This window comes from Eubalaena glacialis, chromosome 9 (genome assembly GCF_028564815.1).
Source record: "Eubalaena glacialis isolate mEubGla1 chromosome 9, mEubGla1.1.hap2.+ XY, whole genome shotgun sequence".
Lineage (NCBI taxonomy): Eukaryota > Metazoa > Chordata > Mammalia > Artiodactyla > Balaenidae > Eubalaena > Eubalaena glacialis.
In genome coordinates, this window is record NC_083724.1 from 88366282 (window position 1) to 88390599 (window position 24318).

Below are 24318 nucleotides of genomic sequence, written 5' to 3' on the forward strand. Positions count from 1 at the left end.
GAAGATAAGTAGTTGCTAAATTTGGCAGGCCCAGAGACCTTCCCTTTGGATTATAAACTCTGAGAACAGACTGTCTTTAGATCCACTACTGTATCCTCAGCTTCTTTAATAGTGCCAGGCAAACAGTAGGTTCTCAAAAAGCATCTGTTCAATGGATTCACTGGTAAAACTAAGTTTTTCAAGAACCAAATATTCCAAAAAGATGTGAAAGAGTCCTGTGACTTCAACCAGTCTCTAAGAGCTGTAAGAAGAGCCATAGAGGTGGTGTTATTTGACAGTACATTTGAGGTTACTAGTAAGACTCCAAAAAAATTAATGTATTTCCAATATAACATATTAACAAAGGCTAACATATGGCAAGCATCAAACAATTTCTAGGACAGGTGCGGAATTTGCCTCTGCGCCATCTTCCATTGGATGCTGTTTGTGCCGTCATTGGAGGGCTGGCAAGATGACGGAGTAGAAGGATGTGAGCTCACCCCTTCCTACAAAAACACCAAAATCACAACTAACTGCTGAAAGACCACTGACAAAAAAAACACTGAAACCTGACAAGAAAGATACCCTACATCCAAAGACAAAAAAAGAAGCCACAAGATGGTAGGAGGGGCACAATCACAATAAAATCAAATCCCATACCCACCTGGTGGGCAACCCACAAACTGGAAAATAATTACACCACAGAAGTTCTCCCACAGGAGTGAAAGTCCTGAGCCCCACGTCAGGCTTCCCAGCCTGGGGGTCTGGCAACAGGAGGAGGAACCCCCAGAGAATTGGTTTTGAAGGCCAGTGGGGTTTGACTGAAGGAATTCCACAGGACTGGGGGAAAAAGAAACTCCACTCTTGGGGGGCTCACACAAGGTCCCATGCTCACCAGGACCCAGGGAAGAAAGTAGTGAACTCATAAGAGACTGGGCCAAACCTACCTGCTAGTATTGGATGGTCTCCTGCAGAGGCAAGGGATGGATGTGGCTCACTGAGGGGGAAAAAGACACTGGCAGCAGAGTTCCAGTGAGTACTCATTGGCGTGAGCCTTCCTGGAGGTCACCATTTCCTCCCCAAGGCCTAGCCCTACCCAACAGCCTGTAGGCTCCAGTGCTGGGCACCTCAGGCCAAACAACAAACAGGGCGGGAACATAGTCCCACCCATCAGCAGTTAGGCTGCTTAAAGTCTTCCCGAGCATGGCCCTGCTCACCAGAGGGACAAGACCCAGATCCACCCACCAGTGGGCAGTAATCAGACCCTCCCAACAAGAATCCGGCACAAGCCTCTTAGATAGCCTCATCCACCAGAGGGCAGACAGCAGAAGCAAGAAGAACTACAATTCTGCAGCCTGCGGAACAGAAACCTCAATCACAGAAAGTTAGATGAAATAAGACGGCAGAGGAACATGTCCTACATGAAGGAACAAGATAAAACCCCAGAAGAACTAAGTGAAGTGGAGATAGGCTATCTACCAGAAGAAGAATTCAGAGTAATGATAGTGAAGATGATATAAGATCTCGGAAAAACAAAGGAGGCAGAGTTTGAGAAGATGCAAGAAATGTTTAACAGAGACCTAGAAGAACTAAAGCACAAACAAACAGAGATGAACAACACAATAATTGAAATGAAAAATATAGTAGAAAGAATCAATAGCATAGTAACTGAGGCAGAAGAACGGATAAGTGAGCTGGAAGACAGAACGGTGGAAATCACTGCCGCAGAAGAGTATAAAAAGAATGAAAAGAAATGAAGACAGTCTAAGAGACCTCTGGGACAACATTAAATGCACCAACATTTGCATTACAGGGTTCCCAGAAGGAGAAGAGGGAGAGAAAGGGCCTGAGAAAATATTTGAAGAGATAATAACAGAAAACTTCCCTAACATGGGAAAGGAAACAGTCACCCAAGTCCAGGAAGTGCAGAGAGTCCCAGGCAGGATAAACCCAAGGAGGAACATGCCAAGACACATAGTAATCAAACTGACAAAAGTTAAAACAAAGAAAAAATATTAAAAGCAACAAATAACATACAAGGGAACTCCCATAAGGTTATCAGCTGATTTCTCAGCAGAAACTCTGCAGGCCAGAAGGGAGTGGCACGATATCTTTAAAGTGATGAAAGGGAAGAAACTGCAACCAAGAATACTCTATCCAGCAAGGCTCTCATTCAGATTCGACAGAGAAATCAAAACCTTTACAGACAAACAAAAGCTAAGAGAATTCAGCACCACCAGACCAGCTTTGCAACAAATGCTAAAAAAACTTCTCTAAGCGTAAAAGAAAAGGCCACTACTAGAAAGAAGAAAATTATGAATGGAAAAGCTCACTGGTAAAGGCAAGCATAAAGTAAAGGTAGGAAATCATCTGCACAGAAATATGATATCAAAACCAGCAATTGTGAGAAGAGAGCACAAATGCTGGATATTGGAAATGCATTTGAAATTAAAAGACCAGCAACTTAAAACAAACTTGTTTATATATAGACTGTTATATCAAAATCTCATGGTAAAAGCAAACTGAAAATCTACAATAGATATGCATTTCTTTAAATGTAAATGGATCAAATGCTCCAACCAACAGACACATACTGGCTGAACGGATACAAAAACAAGACCAATATATATGCTGTCTACAAGAGACCCACTTCAGATCTAGGGACACATACAGACTGAAAGTGAGGGAATGGAAAAAGGTATTCCAGGCAAATGAAAATCAAAAGAAAGCTGGAATAGCAATACAGACAAAATAGACTTTAAAATAAAAACTGTTACAAGAAACAAAAAAGGACACTACATAATGATCAAAGGATCAATCCAAGAAGAAGATATAACAGTTGTAAATATATATGCACCCTGACATAGGAACACCCCAATATATAAGGGAACAGCCATAAAAGGAGAAATCTATAGTAACACAATAATAGTGGGAAGCTTTATTTATTTATTTGTTTGTTTGTTTATTTATTTTTATTGGAGTAGAGTTGTTTTACACTGCTGTGTCAGTTTCTGCTGTACAGCAAAGTGAATCAGCCATACGTATACATATATCCCCTCTTTTTTGGATTTCCTTCCCGTTAAGGTCACCACAGAGCACCGAGTAGAATTCCCTGTGCTATACAGTGAGATCTCATTAGTTTTCTATTTTATACACAGTAGTGTATGTATGTCAATCCCAATCTCCCAATTCATCTCACCCCCTCTTTTTCCCCTTTGTATCCATAAGTTTGTTCTCTACATCTGTGTCTCTATTTCTGCTTTGCAAATAAGATCATCTATACCATTTTTCTAGATTCCAATAGTGGGGGACTTTAACACCCCACTTTAATCAATGGACAGGTCATTCAGACAGAAGATCAATAAGGAGACACAGGCCTTAAATGTCACATTAGACCAGATGGACTTTATTGATATTTATAAAGCATTCCATCCAAAAGTAGCAGAATACACATTCTTCTCAAGTGCACATGAAGCATTCTCCAGGACTGATCACATGCTGGGACACAAAGCAAGCCTTAGTAAATTTAAGAAAACTGACATCATATCAAGCATCTTTTCTGACCACAATGCTCAGAAATTAGAAATCAACTACAAGAAAAAAATTGTAAAAACACAAACACATGGAGGCTAAACAATATGCTACTAAACAACCAATGGATCACCGAAGAAATCAAAGAGGAAATCAAAAAATACCTAGAGACAAATGAAAACAAAGCACAACGATCTAAAACCTATGGGACGCAGCAAAAGCAGTTCTAAGAGGGAAGTGTATAGCAATATAATCTTACCTCAGGAAACAAGAAAAGTCACAAACAACCTAACCTTACACCTAAAGCAATTAGAGAAAGAAGAACAAACAAAACCCAAAGTTAGTAGAAGGGAAGAAAACATAAAGATCAGAGCAGAAATAAATGAAATAGAAACGAAGAAAACAATAGCAAAAGTGCATGAATAAAAGCCGGTTCTTTGAAAAGATAATCAAATTAGTGAGACTCATCAAGAAAAAAAGGGAGAGGGCGCAAATCAATAAAATTAGAAATGAAAAACAAGAAGTTACAATGGACCCCACAGAAATACAAAGGATCATAAAAGACTACTACAAGCAACTATATGCCAATAAAACTGACAACCTAGAAGAAACGGACAAATTCTTAGAAAGGTACAAGCTCCCAAAACTGAACCAAGAAGAAACAGAAAATATGAACAGACCAATCACAAGTAATGAAATTGAAACTGTGATTTTAAAACTCCCAAAAAACAAAAGTCCCAGACCAGATAGCTTCAGAGGCAAATTCTATCAAACATTTAGAAAAGAGCTAACACCTATCCTTCTGAAACTATTCCAAAAACTGCAGAGGAAGGAGTACTCCCAAACTCATTCTATGAGGATACCATTACCCTGATACCAAAACCAGACAAAGATACTACAAAAAAAGAAAATTACAGGCCAATATCACTGATGAACAGATGCAAAAATCTTCAACAAAATACTAGCAATCTGAATCCAACAATACATTAAAAGAATCATACACAATAATGATCAAGTGGGAGTTATCCCAGGGATGCAAGGATTTTTCATTATCTGCAAATCAATCAGTGTGATACACCACATCAACAAACTGAAGAATAAAAACCATATGATCATCTCAATAGATGCAGAAAAAGGCTGTGACAAAATTCAACACCAATTTATGATAAAAACTCTCCAGAAAGTGGGCATAGAGGGAACATACCTCAACATAATAATGGCCACATATGACAAACCATAAAAAGAATTAAAAAGAATGAAATTATGCCATTTGAAGCAACATGGATGGACCTGGAAAATTATAAATGATCACATTAATAATTTTTATATTGATTACATATTTAAATAATGGTATTTTGGATATACTGGGTTAAATAAATAATCATTAAAATTAGTCTCAACTTTTTCTTTTTACATTTCTTAAAGCAGCTGCTAGAAAACTGAAAATTATCTATGTAGAATGTACTTTGTTTCTATTGGACAGTGGCATGCTATAGCATTAGATATAAATGACCACTCATTCCTTCTTAAAATGCTGCTGCTTTTCTCCTTCTTCTTCTTGGACTCCCCCTTTCTAGTGTGCAGTGTAACTTATTCTTCCACTCACTCCTTAAATGCCAGTGTCTCCCAAGGTTGTCCCTAGGCCCTTTCCCCTCCTCACACTAGGTACTTTCCTTGGGTGATCTCACCCTCACGCATGGCTCCCACTGGTCCTGTACCCTGAGGACTGTCAACCCTCTGTGCAAATCAGCCCCTCTCCTGAAAACACTAAGTTCAACTCCACCTACAACTAAGTACACCTGCACTTAATTTGCCATTACATCCTTACGTATTTACCTTATTAATATCATAAATCTGGTCCTTCTTTTCCATTTCATTCAGGCCTTCATTATTTCTCACTTTTATCACTACAACTGCTTCGAAAGTGCTATCCCTGGCACCTTCCAAAGCAACTTCCTTTTGCTGGTAAGTTCTAAAATTCACACCTGGCCACATGATTTCTCTATTTAAAATACTTCGGTGGTTTCCCCACTGCCTTCAAGTTAAAATAAAAACTTCTTATAATCATACATAAGGCTTTATGGTTCATCATCAACCCTATAAAATCCCAAGCTCAGGGATATCTAAGCACCTGCAGTTTCCTGAATACAGCATTTGCTTCCTCACCACCATTCTTTGCACATGCTCTTTTTGCTGGCAGGAACATCGTTCCTAAAACTCTATCCCTGTTCTCTTAGTCATCCTTCAAAACTCAGCTGATATATCATCTCTCCCAAGAAACATCTCCAAACCACCAAGTCTGAACAAGTGTCCCTCCTCTGCATCACCATCACCCCTATACACAGCTCTACCAATAACCCAATGACACTGCCCTAGAATGACCTGGTTACTAGTCTGTAAACTCCCTGAAGGTAAGAATTAAGTGTTTTAACTTTACCTCCCTGTGCTACACTTAATGAGTACCTATTTATTAAATGGACACAATATTAAACAAGGGAAACCCACAGAATAAACTGCAAGGCTAGAAACTTAAAACTAGGCTAATATAAGTCACGAGTTAAATGAAGAAAGTTAACCTAATCACTCTAAAAACACTTTATTAGATGGGTATTTCTGGACTTAATGAGCTAGCCAATAAAAATATATATCCTAAATAATCACTAAAATAGCAAATACTCAACAAAAGCAATAATTTAAAAAATTGAAAACTAAGTATGTTATTCTATTTCTATAGCCTTGCTTTTCATACCTTTTCTTCCCTAATTCTACTTATCAGTTCCTTCCTTCAGCTCTTTAACTTTCCTTCCAGTTAAATGTTGCATTTTTTCCTTCCCTCGCCCAATCCTTTTCACTTCTACTGTCCCTCCAATTCTTCTTTTAATCTAACAAAAATACAAATACTGTCTTTGTCATCTCTGTCAGCAATTCTGTATAAAACAAAGGAATGGTAAAAAGCAGTGAACGGAATGATACCACCAGTCAGATTGGTAGAGAAAACCATATGCATTAATCTGGGTGGTTGGTTTCGTAATACTAAGCAGCTAATCTAGACCATATGCATAGTAAGCGCAGTCTGACAGGCATCAGCAAGTCCTTGAGGTTATTGCAGCAGGACAGTGGGGGGTAAGAGAAAAGACCAGCCAACTTGCTGGTGGTGAGGGCAGCTACAGCACAGCCTTACAACATTCTCCTATTTGTGCCCACCATTCAAGAGGAAGCAGACACAGGGGGAATTCAGGAAGCTGTCAGCTATCTGGACTAGCACGGCCAGGTAACCGATTTGACGGTGTTTGCAGCATTAGCCAACCAGCCCTAGAGGCTAGTCTGAGCACACTGGCCAGGGTACCAACTTTAGGACACAAAATAAAGACTGCTGCTCCCTGGGCACTTCTGAATTTTAGTTTTACTACAGAATAGATTCTGAGAGAGGCAGAGAAGTACCTGAAGAGAAATTATGTAAGTATTTAAAGTAGATTGGTAGGAAGAAACAATTGTTAGAAGGAAGGAGAGTACATTCTTTTAATTACCTGAGAGTAACTTTCTAAAACCACTCAACATTAGTTCTTGCAGGCATGGGGAAGTTCACCCTGAGGACCTATCTCTTAAGGAATTAACAATCAAACAAAAATGAAATCTCTTGTAAAGCTTTACAAGTTTAACAGTGAAGGATGTGTTTGAAAAAGTTTCTGGACTGTCAAAGCAGCACCTTTATTGAATTCAAAGCAGTATAGTGCAAGATTTACTTTTACCCGTGTCCAGGAGTTAAGTTTCGATTCTCCAGAATTCTGTGGATCTTTCTTAATCAGACAACACAAGCACCATATTAGAATTTTTTGGCTTTCATCTGCAAAAAGGAAAACTAAAATGAGTAGGTTTTATCAAATAGAAAGAAAAGATAATCAGGAGAAAATTTGTAACATTATATACTAAAGGAAATATATTTATTATATTTTAGGAAAATCACAAACTACTAAGTTCATAGAACAAGCATCCAGGACCATGTGTGAAACTTTGTGGTTTTTTTCCTTCTTGTGGGTTCAGGATCACTTATGCTTAGCCCTTGTGAGGTCAATTCTCTTTCTGTCACAGCAGCAATTTTTAAAGCCAAAAGAGAATGATGGAAAGAACTAAAAGAACTAGCTTTTTCAAGATCAGTTCTTTATTTTATATTCAAACCATTAGTAATTTCAACCTTTTTAAGGCAGTATCACTGCTATAAGCAGTAGTCGATATTTCTGATTTAATCTAATTGGCCAAAATACCCCCACTTGTTAAAAATAAATTTAACAAAAAGAATTGTTTTAAAATACATTCTTTTTAGTACCAAATGGTTTGGATAAAATAGAAGCCTTTTACATGCTCCTAATTCTTTACTCTAAAATGTAAAACTTTACTAAATATGTGATAACAATGCTGACCTTTGAAATCTATTTGGCTAGAACATCTACTTGGTAAGCCATTTTCTCTTTCCTCCTTTGGTAACTAAGTCCATTCAAGTTGGAGATTCTATAACACAACTGAGAAGCAAAAATGAGACCTAAAAACTGAAGATGTCAGTACCTCAACTAGAACCAAAGCTACTATGGACTTTACCACAAGGCCATGGAGGTGACGCTGAGGAAACCCAGCACCTGGAATCACTCCTCTGCAGGATCACCTGATGCTCTTTGTTATCTACTGCAATTTCATAAACACAGCATTTCTAAGGGCTTCATTAACAAGAAATAAGGAGAATACAAACTACAGTAAGCTATCTCGGCATTTTCAACCACAAACCAAAGGACCCTGATAGTAATTTTAAATCCATTTTCCCCCCATAAACTTAGGCTCTCCTAATAACTAACATCTCTGAACAAACTTTATCAGGGGTTATCCTGAAGGATATTCCTATTTTTCCTAGCTTTATGAGCTCAAATACATCACTGGCTTGCCTGAAATCAGTTCATTGCAAGAATCACATAATTTAACCGCTGGAGATCCTAGAGTTCTTCAGGTTGAACCAATGCCCCTGATTAAAAATCTGACTGTTGTACTTTCTATGTTTTAAATATCAGAAGAAATTATAACTATCTGCATGTCACAAGTGTGACAAACACATCTAATGATATGCTTATGTAAGCAGCTTCCCATGTTATACAGAATGCAACCTGATGGGGAGCATTTCCAAAAATCAGACACTCACCACTAAAGAGAAAAGAGACAGAAAATGTTAATTATGGAGTGTAAATCTAAAAGAATCCAAAAGATAGGAGTTTTCCCCAGATGTTGAGTGACTCTGCACATTTAGTTCAACAAGCATATTATTTTTTACTTTTCTCTCAAAAAGAAAAAGAAGAGCAAGAGTAACTTGCCCCCAGCCTTTATTTCTTTGCCCAGAGTCAATGCACTGAAATGCACTACTAATGAGCTTACTTTGTTTTAGGGATTTAAAGATGCAAGCCATCACCTATTATTCATGAATGCCACCAGCACTGTCTACAGGGGATGGCATCTGTCAGGCTCCTCCCTAGAGGCTCAGACATCGGAGCTGGAGCACTGGGGATAGAAAACTGCCTGGGATTCATCATGCAGACAGTCATTAGTGCAAAGCACTCATCTAAAAATGAGTGTAAGGGAAAGGAATATACCAACATATATTTGCCACCTAATATTTTATTTTTTGATATCTTGAACTGAAAGCTCAAATGAAAGCTAAATTAACTCTTTAAATTAATTCTATAGTTTAAAAGTGTGATGGCAGCATTTTTTTTAGACAATAAATATTTGTTTTAAGCTGCCAAGTTTGGGGGCAAACTCTCACACAGTAATAAAAAGCATAAGGAAAACAGGTTATAGCTATAATATGTTAATCATGAGTTCAGACCTAGAACCTACCAGCCAGAACTCCAAGGAGGTGAAGGCAGTAATTTTATGGAGAGAACACCACTGAATAAAAGGTGTTTTTTCCCTTTCTATTACCTCTTTTTTCTCTTCCCTTTGTAGAGTCTTTTAATTTCCAAATCCTTCCTCTTCCTCCTTCCTTATTATCCTTATTTCTGATCCTATTCTCATTTACTTACTTCTTTCCTTGATGGAAATTGTTTACTTTTACTGTACTTAAAAAATAATTTTGTTATTACAAAACCATAAGAAAAGATCCTTTCCTGGAAGAAAGTGCCCAACTAGTGAAACAACAGTGGCAACACAGGCAAGATTTGATTACTCATGAGTTCTGTGCCTGTCAGTCTCCTCTACGAGCTCAAAACCAAATGCATACCTCAAACAGGAAACTGAAATTTAATGGGCAGTTCAAATGGTAACACAGGCATTTAAACAGAAAGAGATGGAGAATTTGTTTCTGGTTGATAGAGGGGGCCAAAGTAATGGAAATTAGGTGCTAAGGAAAGATCATAGACAGATACAAGTCTAAGTCCACAGAGATAAATCAGTCCAGCCTCTCACTTTTACAAATAAAGAATCGGAGACCCAGTGAGTTCTGTGGCTTGCCTTAGAAAATCCTATCTCATCTATTTTCCTCCAACAGTCAGCGCCCGCAAAACCTCCCCTGTGAAACTCTCCTTCCCCTCAGCAACTTATTCAAAGCTCCACAGTACCAACCATCATCCTGACTCTGGCTGATCTCCTTAGGTTTCCTTTTTCCCTGACTGGAAGATCCTAGAGGGCAGAAATTGTGAGCCATGTTTTCCTAGGGCTTGACATTAAAAAAAAAAAAAAAATAGTGACTATATACATTCACATGAAGCTGGCTGGTGGTAAAGCCAGGACTGGAACATTTCAACCACAGTGGTACAATCCATGGGGGCAAATCATTACAACAATATGGGCTTTAGAGGAGTAGGATCCTGGATTTTATTAGTTGTATATTCTGAGAAAAGTGACATATTTAGGCTAATCCATAAATACCTATCCTGCAAGCCTATCAAGAACTCAATTAGACCCACTATGCAATCCATAGAGAATAGTGCTCAGCACAAAGTGAGCAATGCCCCTAATTCTACTTCAATTCTACAACCCATACTTTCCCACATTTTAACATTTCTGAATTAAGGATGTGTCCCAAATCCACTAGGTACACTTAAAGGGCATATTATTTCTTTTTTCTAAAAAGTGGTTATTCAATCCATGAAGTATCTAACAATGAGTGATGCCTTTAAATGGAGGAAATCCAACAGTTTCTTTTCCTTTCTCCTGCCATCAACAGCATTGGCCTAGCTCAATGTTTTTCACACTTTTGATCACGACGTATAGGTGGATTGTAAAATCAGTTTTGGGTCATGAAAACCATTTAAAAAATGGTATAGTGAATATGAATTGCACATAATAAAAGCAAGCATTTTTTCATGAAATGTGTGGGTGTATGTGTATAACTGTATGTATGCATATATACACATGTATAGAAAATGTATTTCTGGTCAAAGGTTTTTTGAGAAACACTGGCCTAGTTGAAATATATAAATTTAGGGCAGGTAAGCATGGCCCTGGTAGGCAAACACAGTGATGGCTTTGCCATTTTAGATCAAGAACTTGAACAAGCTAAGTGGGTAAAGGAGGAAGCGTCAACTTAAGGAGGAAGAGGAAGCAAGAGGCATTAAGTGAAGAGGAAAAGGAATAGAATGAAGATGGGGGTGGAGCCAGTAAGTTTGAGTATATGCAGTGCACCCATGCATGTATGCTCATGGAACCAAATGCAAATGTTGTCCCTTCCCCACCCAGTTCAAGCTCCTTCTAATGACTTAGAACAGGCTAGGAAAGAGATACTGTATAATTCTCTAAACATCAAAAGGGAATATTCATATTATTTTTGATTCTACTATCATTATATTATGCAATTAGTCTCTGACTTTAAAAATATGAAAAGTAAATATTCCATTAGCTAACAATATAGTCAAATCAAGGCAATAAACCTCCACTATATACCTTCAGATGTGCCTATTCACCCTCTGCTAAGCTCTGGGACAACAAAGAGAACTAAAACCACAGTTCCTGCTCTTGAGAGGCGTTCAGTCTTCCAGGGCATCAGACAGGCAAACCAACAATTATAAAGCAGGGTAGTAAGTGTTATAATTAAGGGAGATACTGGCAGCTATGCACACACTAAGAAAGGTTCCTAACTCAGCCCTAGCAAGGCTATTTCGAAGAAGATTTGAGGACATGAGATGAGAACAGAGTTCCAGGCAAAAAGAACTGCATGTCGCAGGCCCAGACATCAAGCACTGTTAGTAATTTAAACTGTCTACAATGCATGTGGTATAGCTGTGGAGGATTAAACAGGAAATGAGGCTAGACAGGTAGGCAGGAGGTCAGTGAAGGGACACCTCCCCCAAAGTATCCCCAAATTCCTCTTAACCTTGGGTAAAACCAAACTGTCACCCCTAAATAATGGCAGAGCCATGGCAGGATTCAAACACTGAAGAATTTACACATGGAAAACGGTGTGTGAGTTAATATGAAATTGCAAAACAAAGAAATTATTTCATTATTATAACCATTTTACACTGAATTAAAAATGAGGTTATAACAGTCATCGGGGAGTTTCTGCCCTCTAATCAAGGAGTTCTATTCTCCTACACATCTGCATGTATGTGTTTGTGTGTGTTTATCTATATACACATACACAAATATATATGGACAACAATAAAGGATGCCTTCTTTGTAATGGAACAAGGAATACATTTGATAAGTTGTTTCATGAAAAATAAGAGAAAGGCTTATAATTTAAAGTTCTGTGTTTTGTTAAACAATGCAAAGATTAAAATTATCATTAGAAGTTTGTATTTTGAGAGGACATGCTTTGGATTCTTACCATATGCTAAGATAAAAGGATTCCAGCAAGTTTTTGCCAACAGTTGACCAATTGTGGGGAATCTTTCAATAATTGCATTTGAATCCTATAAAAGAAAATTATGTTTTGGTCAGTAAAAGGACACTACACAACTCAGAAAAGCCTGAACTGCCATTATAGGTTGAGGGAGCTTGAATGTTTCTTGTTTAGCATATATTTTAGAAAAGTAGGGGGAGAAAAAGGTTAGAGAAGATCTTTAGGTAAGTAATTCTAATAAAGTTTAACAAGCAATCACCATACTTCATCCTTAAACCAGGCCACCAAAACTAAGAAGTACAACAAGTTTAGGTAAAATCAATATTATTGCAGAATTAACTTTATTTTACTCATATTTAAGTCAAGAAAGGCCACTTTATCTAAAAAATAACAAAGACTGCATAATAGTGAAAAAAAATTATAGGTGATTAATATCTATATAACACCATATGTTCATCCTGGGGTTTTTTTCTAACATAATAAGAGAAGTTCCTGAGTCAGCTCCAGTAGCACTATCTCAAAGAAGGTTTAGCAGGACAAGAACTCTGGAACTTGTAAAAAGAAATAAAAGCAGCCAAAGCATATAGATATATATCTCTGTTTATTACTATTTTGATTACTATATGCTAAATGACATCATACTTGTCTGCAACGACCTAAAACCTGACACAAAAAACGATCAACCAAATAGAAAACAGCTTAAGATTAAAAAATACACTTGCTGTTGTACACTTGGCCCTTTCCCGCTTCTTTACCTTTCAAGAAAGTTAAAAAATAAGACCAAACTGGGCTAACATGCACATACGCTGAAATGATAAGCATTTCCTACTGCTGAAGCAATAAATTCCTCACATTTGTCTGAGCATCAAGGTCAGTCTTGGACTTTCTGGAATCACTTTAAGGTCAAGTTACAAAAGTCTCATTGCCAAAAAACAATTTTAAAAGTTAGCATTAGTTGTTCATACAGACAGTATCTTTTCTTCTACTTTCTAAAGACATGTGAACTCATATCATCACTATGAATTATTCTTCAAATATCCTACTTGCTTCTTTGATTAAGGAAAGAAAAGTATAACACAAGAACACCTACATTAAATGACAATTTTGCTTTTCATTTTGAAATTAGAAAATAAGTATAAACAAATAATATTATCATATTATGAAAATACATTAATTCACAAAAATACCTATTGCAATGAAAATAAGAAATCTTATGTCAAAATGAAAAAATACCAAATTTTGAACACAATAACTTATACAACAATAGTGAAGACACTCATAATCTTAATATTCACAAGAAAAGTCCACTTAAAATATTTATAAAGAAGAGATCTTAACATTTATCATCTCTTATTAGAGCCCACTTTAGAAGAGGGTTGAGAAAAGAGTAAGCATTTCAGCAAACCCTTCAATATTTAAGAGATACAAAGGCCTTTAAAAGAAACCCAATTATTACCTGACAAGTGTCAAACTCTTGTTTATTTAAAAACAACTTGATTGGTCGGGAAGTCTCATGTGACAATATAACTAATCAAGAAAGAAAAGACTGAAGTCATAATGAATCAGACACTAGGAAACCACATCCTGTCTGCAATATTTACAGGTAATTTGTCTGTCTAATCCTTCAATACGTTAGGTCAATACCACAAGTCCCTGGACTGCATTCAGGCTTAATAAAATCTGGTAAAGAGTTCCTGATGTCACAAAATAACCTTATTATTTTGGTCCACTACTCACCATCTCTTTCAAGGCTTCATACAACTGCCTCAGGAACTCCTGGAACTGAGGCAGGTGAAGACAGGTGTCTTGTTGGGTTTCCAAAGTGGATGCCTGGTCCCATACGGAAAGCTTCCGCATCCAAAACTGAAAATCAGAAGGAAGGCCTACTGAATCTTGAGCCATCTCAGAAAAAGGGAAAAGGTGATGTACCTTCACAGTGGTTTGTCACACACTGAAGGAAACAGTGAACACACATCGAATCTATAAGAAAAGGGGAAAGAAATGAAACATTTGAAAAAGGATCTTTTATCAATGCCTTCATAACCACTGATGAGTGAAAGGAGGATTACAAGGGACCAAAATAGCATGCCTTCTGTGAAGTCATCTTTGAGTTATTTTAAAATGTGTCACCCAGCTGTATCTCCAATTTTTACCATCTGAACTTTTTATCATGAGTAATATCATTACACTAAAAGTCATTATACCTCCACAGGCACATGCTAATTATGTACAAAAAGCACAGCTGATAATACTTTATATCTTAAGATTGAGCTATTTTTAAATGTTCTGAATATGAAGTTCATTTGAGTATTTTAATGTAATGGGAAATCAAAAACATCCATGGGAGTTTCATAATAGTCTGTGCCTAAGAAATGTTTTTGAAGTTCTTATGTTTTATATGTACTTCTGGCTTCTCATTTAGGTGTAAAAAAAATCTCTATGCATTACTGTCTAATGAATTTTCTTCCTAGTTTCTCAATTCTGAGAAAAAAGTAAAATAATTCATTCCACATGCACCAATTTGAACAATCTGCTTAATTTAATTAATGACTGCTGTATATGCTTGGTCTCCATTCACAAGAAGAAATCATATTTTGGTAAAATAAGATAAACTCCAATTGTTGAGGAGATATGCCAGTCCTAAGTGACAGAAAATAAAAACTCATAAACTTGACTTACCACATCTGAAGTACATGTTAAAAAGAATAGTGGAGTTACATGCAGAGTGAGCGAGCACCTCAGGCAGAGATAGGTAAATAAACTCCAGGTGCCTCACCACCATCCCAGCTCCTTGCCATCCACACCCATGGGAAGCATACTGGGCAAAGGGAAGGCTGCTTCTCAACAGGTGCAGGCTTTTACAGACTCATAGTTTCCTGGGGCAGGGATGATACTCAGCTATCTAATTTCAAAAGATTACTCTGCAAGTGGTAAGTGAGTTTAAATCTTCAACAGCGATAATTAACAGATAAAGTGCTCCCAATTAAATGCCAATAACATCAACAATGGAGGTTTTCATTACTAAACAGGAAAATAAGAAAAAAAATAGGAAGATTGTACAATTTTGCTGCAGTGCAAAAAAAAATCTAGACCAGGAAGATGAATGTTTTAAAATAGTACTAAAAATTTAGTTCTGAAAAGTACCATAAAATTTTTTAAAAGTTTAATTATAGAGGGAATATATGCATACTGTCAAATGGCACATACATAGCCAAAAATCTAGACGTCTGATTCCTCTTTCTCTATCTTCTTCATCCAAGCCACCACCAATACCTGTCAATTCTACCTCTAAAATAAATATATGTGATTTCATTTGACCTCATTCACTTCTTTCCATTTCCACTACTGCCATCCCATCCCATTCCTGTCCATTTCTTCCCTAGAGTCTTCTATCTGGTCCTACCTATTCATCTCCAGTTCATTTTCTACACTGTCAACAAAAACAATTTTCCCAAATGTAAATCAGACCTAGTACACTCCTGTTTAAAACCCCCTTCAATACATTCCTTGGAAGGAAATCTCAACCCCCTACAGAAAAGATACCGGCTCCTTACCAGAGTCTCCAAGGCCTTGTGAAACATAGCTCCAGCACACCCCCTCACGTCCTATGTTGCCTCTCCCCAGCTGACCAGAGTCCACTGCAGGCCTTTCATCTGTTTACCAACACACCAAACCCTCCTTCCAGGCCTTTCTGCTGATGCTTCCACAGCTCTGAGCACACCGGTTAATTACCCTGGGCATTTATTTGTTCACTCAGTTATTATTGCCTCTACTGGTACATGCATTCTCTGTCTTCCTTGAATTTAGCCCAGGCCTGGAAAATACTCAATAAATGTTGAATGAGGAAATATTTTTCAAAGTATAGTTCTAAGCTAAATGTTATAACAAAATGCTTTTCCAGGTAGAGCAATTTAATTTTTAAAAGGTAACTCCCCCCAAAAAGAAATTTTGAAGGTATTTTTATGTTATCTATGTAAAACTTAATTATTAATATCCCATTTTATAAATATAGTAATAGTTTACATATTCATATAATTACTATGCTCTTGGTAATATATTAAATACCTTATGCATACTAGCTAATTTGATCCTCACAACAACCCTATGAAATGGGTATGTACTACTATTCTCATTTTACAGAAGCACAGACAGATTATGCAATTGCCCAAAGAAAGATTATGTAAAAGCCAAAGGAAGTAACTGTTAGTAAGTAGCAAAGCTATGGTTGTGGAATTTGAATTCAGACTTCAGCTCTGAAGTCTGTGCCCTTAAACAAAGAAATAAACTGAAGAAACAAAGTGATGAATTTCTAACATGTTTCATATGGCTCTACATGTAAGTCAGTTTAGATACTTGGGGACATCAAATTGAAGAACTTTTTGATAGAAGAGACAAGAAACTATTTTATTTTAACAAAATTAAAAACAACCTTTAGTTTAGCAATGGAAATGCATCTGATTGTTTTAAATGGAAAAAGCTTTAGGGATCATGCAGTGCAGTGGTCCTGGACGCTCTATTTCACAGCCTATCTGGGGAGTGGGGGCAGTGGGAGTAGGGAGATGATAGTGGTTGTGAAACAGGTGATGCCCTGGTTGTGATGGTAGCAGTGGAGGTGCTGCTGGCATTTACTGTCCAAGAGCCAAGGATGCTGAACACACTGCAATGCACTGGGACAGCAGCTCAAAAAGGAAAATGGTCTTCCCCCAAAGGCCAACGATGCCCCTACTGAGAAATGCTGACCTAATCTGCACACTCTGGAATGGGCATCTGTTGGTTTTGCCTGTTTACCATTCCTCCTCCATTTTTAGTTATAACACCTTACTTTTCCTTTAGCAAAGTATCTCCCCTATATTCCCCAAGTCTTGGCAGGTCCATTAATCAAGGTACCTATGCCATCAGTCAAGGGGTGAGATGATGATTCAAATTAGGCAAACTAGACTCTCTACTGGGAATCTGAATCTTGAGCAGATTGCCATAAAGGTGGAACTAAGTCATTCAAAGATTCTCTTAGTCTAGATCCCTATGTCATCTCCTTAACAAGGTATGACTTTTCAGCTTTCTCTTTAATTCTGTCAGCTACCCAGGAGCCGTCTAACAATTTTTTTTTTTTTTTTTTTTTTGCTTAAATTAACCACTACTGGTTTCTGTGATTTTCAATAAAAGAACACAAACTGATATAGTCTGATGTTATACAGTATCGGATACAAACTGATACCAGATAGTGGGCTGCAGACGACAGACCTTTGGAGAAAGGAGGGGAATTTAGAACTGCTACTGGGCCAAGTCAGGTAAAATGACAGTGAAACTTCTATTCCTATTAGGGAACTGGAAACCAGAAGTCCATGGAAGAAGAAGGTAATACAGATCAATGAGGCATCACCCTCACACAGGGGTCCTGAGTCATTATACTCTTCTAGTAGGAATGGCCAAGTGAAACCACTTGACTATCAAAAAAAAAAAAAAAAAGTCACACATCTGATGACTTGCAGAGAACCTCACTCCCCAGCTGAGGGGCCAATGGGTCTTAGTGATATTAGGCTGTCATAAACGTAATCAAATGGTGACTCCAACTCAAGGTGTACTTTTAGATATGAATCCTAACTGGGGCAAATTAATACCACCCTTGGCACCTAGAATACAGTTACAAAGCTGGTAAATGCATTTCTCCATGGGGATAAACTGAGGACGTGAGAAAGCAGGTGACTTTCACCTGACTCAAAGATATCAACTCCAGATATAGCACATTACACTGGTCTACCATATTGAAGATATCAGGCTGATCAAAGTAGGAAGATACGGGTGCCTTGTTTGTATTCCATATGGTGGGATATAAATCCCATGAACATACAGGGCCTGCCACTTCAGGAAGTTTCTTGTAATCCAATGGTCTGTGGTCTGGTCAGGATATGCCCTTTAAAATGAGGATACACAAGAATCTAGTACCAGTGGTTGCCTCCATTGTAGAGACCTAAGTAGATGGATAATAAGTGCAGGAAAGGAAATGTCTTTTTCTGTACTTTTACTGTACACCTTTTTGCACCTTTTCAATTTAATGCCATGTGTACTAGTTACTGACTCAAAATTAATAATAATAAACAAACAAAAAAGAAAGTGAATGATAACTGCTATACCTTACACCTGCTAAGAAGCAAAATGCTTGGCTGATACCTCTGGGATTCTGAAGGTAACATATCCTACATGGGTTTTAGACCATTTATCTGCTTCTACCCACTTGCCTGGCAAGGAGAAAACACGGGTAGGCCCAGAGGAATAATCACTACACAGCTTATCTGTCCATACTGAAGTGCTCTACCACTCAGCTACGACCCAGCAGATCCTACACTCTTTAAAGCCTGTGTGGAAGATCTGGATTCTGGAAAAACCTTATGGCAGACCTCAGTGACTGGACTGATCTTCCAAGCCACAAAGCTGGGTGTACCCAGCAGCACTCTATCATCATGTGCAAATTATGCCTGCTTGGTCAAAATGCATGAGTGAGGTTTTTGGATGCTATCTGTATATGTCTTGCTTACTATGTCATATAATTTTTAAAAATTCCCTTCTCTTTCATTTTCCCCTCTCCTACTACTGCATATATAAAGTATATTATTAGTAGATAAATTTGCTAAAATCTATAATTTACAGATAATAACAAAGATGGGAAAAGGAACTGACATTATCCAGAACTTCTGGACTTGAAGCTAGATGCATTAACTAGGCATTACTTTGAATTACCTCCCTTTTTGGAAGGAAGAGAAAGCTAAATTATGTTAGTGGAAAGTGTTTTAAAAATTCTGTGTATGGAAAGCAATAGGTTTGAATGTCTTGAGTAACCAACAAGAGACAGTGGGCATATCTGTTGTTTTTGCCCGCCTAACACCCTTTTCCTGTTCTTTTAATATACAGTCAGCGCTCCCTATCCACAGGTTCTGCATCTGTGGATGGAAAATTTTTTTAATTTTAGAAGGTTCCAAAAAATTTGCCATGCACCCACTACTATTTACAAAGCATTTATCTTGTATTTACAACTATTTACACAGCATTTACATTGTATTAGGTATTGTAAGTAATCTAGAAATGATGTAAACTATATGGGAGAATGTGTGTAGGTTATATGCAAATATTATGCCACTTTATATAAGGGAATTGAGCATCTGTGGATTTTGGTATCTGCGGGGGTCCTGGAATAAACCCCCTGCAGATATCGAGGGACAACTGTATATGCACCCCACTTATGCTCTGAAAAACTGCCCTTCTTTTCCGTATAGTTTTAATGAGACTGGTTTGCCTCCTCAGAAGTGGAAGAGTTAACACAAGTCTAACAGATAAAACTAACAGCTAAGGAATACACTATACAAATAAAATGAGTTTATGCCCTTTTTATCTGACATAAACCGTAGACTTTCACCCATTAAGGAGAGTACTTTATGATGATCTCACTTAAAACACAAATTGTGTGGCACAAGTGAAATTCTGTTTATGATGTTTTCTTTCTTTTTTTTTGGTACTGTTCAGTGAGTATTTTTTAGTATACAAAAAAAAGTAAACAGCCAAATGAATCCTATGTACCTTTTAAACAGTTCAAACAATTATCAAGATTTTCCATTTTTAAAGCAAATCACAGATACCATATCACTTTACTCAAAATACCTTGATTTGTGTCTCTTTTTTATAAAGACTTAAAATAGAAGAAACTTAACTACAATATCTCTTTCATATCCAATAAAGCCAACAATGATATCATCTAATAGCCCTTCTATGTTCAAATTTCTTAAAAACTTCCCTTTATATTTGGATCATTTATATTCGGATCCAAACAAGACCCACACATTGAATGTAGTCAATATTGATATTTCTCCTTTAATCTGTAACAAAATGATGTAAAAAAAAGGCTTCTCTAATCTGTAACAAGTACCCCTCTTTTATTTTTTTTTAACCTCTTAATATCATTTATCCCCGGGAAAAACCAACACATTTGACCTACAGAATCTCTCACACTTGTGCATTTAGCATTTCTTGTGGTGGTCTTTAACATGTTTTGCTCTCTCTTCTATATTGCTTGCAAACTGATAGGTAGACCTAGAGGTTTCATTAGATTCAGAGTTAGTTCTTTTGCAAGAATACTTCGTTTGTGGTGTTGTGTTCTTTGAATCAAATTAGAAGTAACATAATATTTGGTTGTCTCATGTATCATAATGTTGAAACTGATCAGTGGTTTCAGGTACTGTCAAACAAATCCATCTATTATAAAGTTCACCACCACCTTTTCTCTAATGGTTTTAGGATCTTCTGATGATCATTTTAGGTCCATTAGAGGTTGAAAAATAGTGATTTTTCTTATTTTATCCATTCTCCTGCTTTTATGATGTTTCCTGACGTACAGAAGTTTCACATTTTTAGGTAGTCAGGTTAACAATCTTACCTTTGGAACTCCAATGTATGTCTCTCCAACCCTGTGAAATTGCCAAAAGTTCTGCTAACTTCTCTCACTTTTAGTAGTATAGGCCCTCTTCTAGGTTCTTGGTCTCTCCCAGCTTCTCAAGAAATGACAAATGCCCTAAGGTTGAAAAGCTGCTGTGAAATGTCTGGTCAGAACTTTCCACCTCCCTTCATCCCAAGATCTTAACCCCTTGAGTCATGAGTACCCTCATAGTCCTCCAGTATCTTCCAAATATGTTTTATATGGCTTTTCTAGCCACTCTAAAATAGCTGGAGGTAAAGTCTATAATAAGTTCTCTTGATTAACCAGGATAGGTGAGGTAGAAAAAAGTATGATACAGACTATATTTAATGCAAACATACTTTCTTTAAAATCGCACCCAATTTCAGTTCTATTTCAGACTATATAGTTGAGACCAACCTTCTTGCTGAAAGTTATTCTATAAGGCTACATGAAATATAAAAACATAATTCAAAAATCACCAAAGAAACAGCAAGATAGTGTGGAATTTTCAGAGAAAGATCTTGGCACATAAGGTGGCACAGGCCTAGGGAGGCTTTTCTGATCCTGAAGAGGTAGTTTAAAGACAAAGCAGCAATTTTAACAGCCTTGCTAGAGAGTAAAAGTAGGAGGCCAGGCCTGTCAACGTGAGGTCCTGGTAAACCACCCCACATTGAGGACTGCACCCACAGAGGTCCACCCTGAGAGTATGGGTGACCCAGAAGTAAACCAGCCTGCATACAGACTACAGCCTAACTATGAAACTGAAACTGAATTAAGGTGGTCCCAGGTTGCTAGTGCTGCTAGGTACCTGCAAGATGCAAACAAAATTCCTCTCTGGAGAAAAATAACATCATCATACCTTTCTAATTATTTCTGAAAATAATTTTTCAAATCCAACAAAATTAAATAATTAAAGACAGGCACACAGGAAGAAAAGAACACATGAACAAGAACCCAAAAACAATGGACAAGAACAACAACAAAAAACCCCAAAACAGAGAGGTACTCAAGATAGTTCAAAAACTAGACAAAAACTATAAAGTAATGAAGAGGGTCCCTTGTGAAGATAAAAGCCAAAATTTCATCAAGGAACTGAAAACTATTAAAAAATGACCCTGTAGATGAAAAACAAACAAACAAACAAACAAAAAAAGCAGGAATTCTAGAACTAAAGAAAAACTGAAATTAAGAATTCAACAGATGGGTTTAACAGCTAATTAAACACAGTTGAAAAGGGATTTGATAAACCTGGAAGATATATTAGAAGAAACTATCCAGAATTCAACATGGAAAGTAAAAACAATGGAAAAATACAGAAGAATGGATAAGATACACAGAAATACAGTGAGAAAAAGCTAGAAAACCTATCTTCAATGCAATGAAAGGAAGAAAGGACCAACCTAGAATACTACACCAAGCTAAAATACTCTTCAGGAATAAAGGTAAAATAAAGCCCTTTTGACACACTGAAAGAATCTGGCACCAGTAAACCTGCTCTAAAGGATGCTCTTCAGGCAGATGGAAAATGATTCCAGGTGGAAGTCTAGAGATGTCAGAAGAAATGAAAAAACAATAAAAAATGATAAATACATATGAAATCGTAAATTAACACTTATGATATAAAATAAGAATAGTATTATTGGGGTTTTATACATATATATACTGAAATTAAAATATACAAAACAATAGTACATATGCCAGGAGAATGACAGACTTAAAGAGTTCTAAAGTCCTTGCATTTTCCAGGAAAAGGAGGATAAAAGTGTTAACATTCGACTTTAATAATTCAAAAAAGCATACCATAATTTCTAGGCTATCCACTAATGGAAGAATAAAAGACAGTATATAATTTCCAAGTTATCAGGGGAGAAAAATTCATAGTAAAAAACACTTAACCCCCAAAAGGGCAAGACTGGAGAGAAAAGGAATATAGAATAGACAAAATAAATAAAAAGCACACAATAAGATGGTAGATTTAAACTCAAATATATCAGTAATTATATAATATGCAAATAGATTAAATTCTACAAGTAAAAACCAAAGATTATCAGTTTTGAATTTTTTAAAAAGCTAAATGTTGTTACAAAAGACACATCTAAAACATAAGGATATAGGGATTACAGACAGGCTAAAAGAAGAATAGGGAAAAAAATGCCATGTTAACCTAACCAAAAGAATCAAATAGAGAGGGTGGGAGGGAGGCACAAGCAGGAGGGGATATGGGGATATACGTATACATATAACTGATTCACTTTGTTATACAGCAGAAACTAACACAACATTGTAAAGCAATTATACTCCAATAAAGATGTTAAAAAAGGAAAATCAAATAGTTTCAATTTAAACACACTTTGGGGCAAAAAGCATTACTAGAGGTAAACAGAATCACTTCATAATGATAAAATGTTTAATTTACCAGAAATATGTGACAATTTAAGTTTGCATGTACATAATAACATGGGATGTAGAACAACATATAAAGCTTAAAATATAACACAGAAATTAACATAACTACAATGAAAAATAATAAATTCCAATCATGGCAGGAAATTTTCACACACTTCTCTCAGTAAATCATAGGATAATCAGACAAAAATCCATGAATTACAAGTTTTCCCTCAAAGCACACTCTAAGCTTATGTGTTTATGTACATTAGTAGAATGCTCGTAGCAGTATTATTCATAATAGACCTAAACTGAAAACAACCTATATGCCAATCAAGAGTAGAATAAATAAAATATTCATACAAGGGAATACTATGGAGCAATGAAAATGTAGAAACTACTACTACAGTCATAGAGATGAACTGACAATCACTGGTTGAGAGAAAGAAACCAACCCATAAGAATATATAAGGTATGATTCATTTATATAATGTTCAAAAACAGGTAAAAGGAAACTGTAGTGATTACCCCAAAAAAGCCAGGAAACCTGCTACATTTAGAGGAAAGGAAGCAGTATTATTGGGAGGGTATGTGAGAAAGGCTTTCAAGATGCTGGCAATATTCTATTTATTGACCTGGATGGCAGTTACATATGTACTAACGTTTTAAGAATTTATTAAAGTGTAAATCATGTTTATGCACTTTTCTACATGTATTATTTCCACAACTACAGAAAAATTGTTTTAACTTCTAGCTACATATTTGCCATACAGATATCACCCCAAAGGTAAGGAAAAAAAAGAAAACATAGTATAGTTTGTAAATGCGAATCAAGACGTAAAGTACTTGATGAACATAATAAAAGGTTTTTTTGTTTTTGTTTTTTTTTAATAGATTTGGCAGGAGGTTTCATGGGGTATGGGGCTTTAGGGTTCAACTTTGGAGCCCCTGAGAAGGGCTGATGCTTTCACTTGTAACTGTGCTGGGGGAGCTCCCTATGATTAGAGCTTCAGACCTTTATTTATTTATTTATTTATTTATTTATTTATTTATTTTTGGCTGTGTTGGGTCTTCGTTTCTGTGCGAGGGCTTTCTCTAGTTGCGGCAAGTGGGGGCCACTCTTCATCGCGGTGCGCGGGCCTCTCACTATCGCGGCCTCTCT

At 36.8% G+C, this 24318-nt stretch overlaps 1 protein-coding gene across 1 annotated transcript in view; it reads right to left on the reverse strand.

The window, feature by feature from the left end:
• Positions 1 to 24318, reverse strand: part of FANCC (FA complementation group C) — a 277595-nt gene that overhangs the window by 177227 nt on the left and 76050 nt on the right. The window contains 3 exon segments of the mRNA XM_061199225.1: positions 7260 to 7354; positions 12314 to 12398; positions 14066 to 14308. Of these exon segments, the coding sequence (XP_061055208.1) occupies positions 7260 to 7354; positions 12314 to 12398; positions 14066 to 14230 (345 nt within the window). The 5' untranslated portion in view covers positions 14231 to 14308.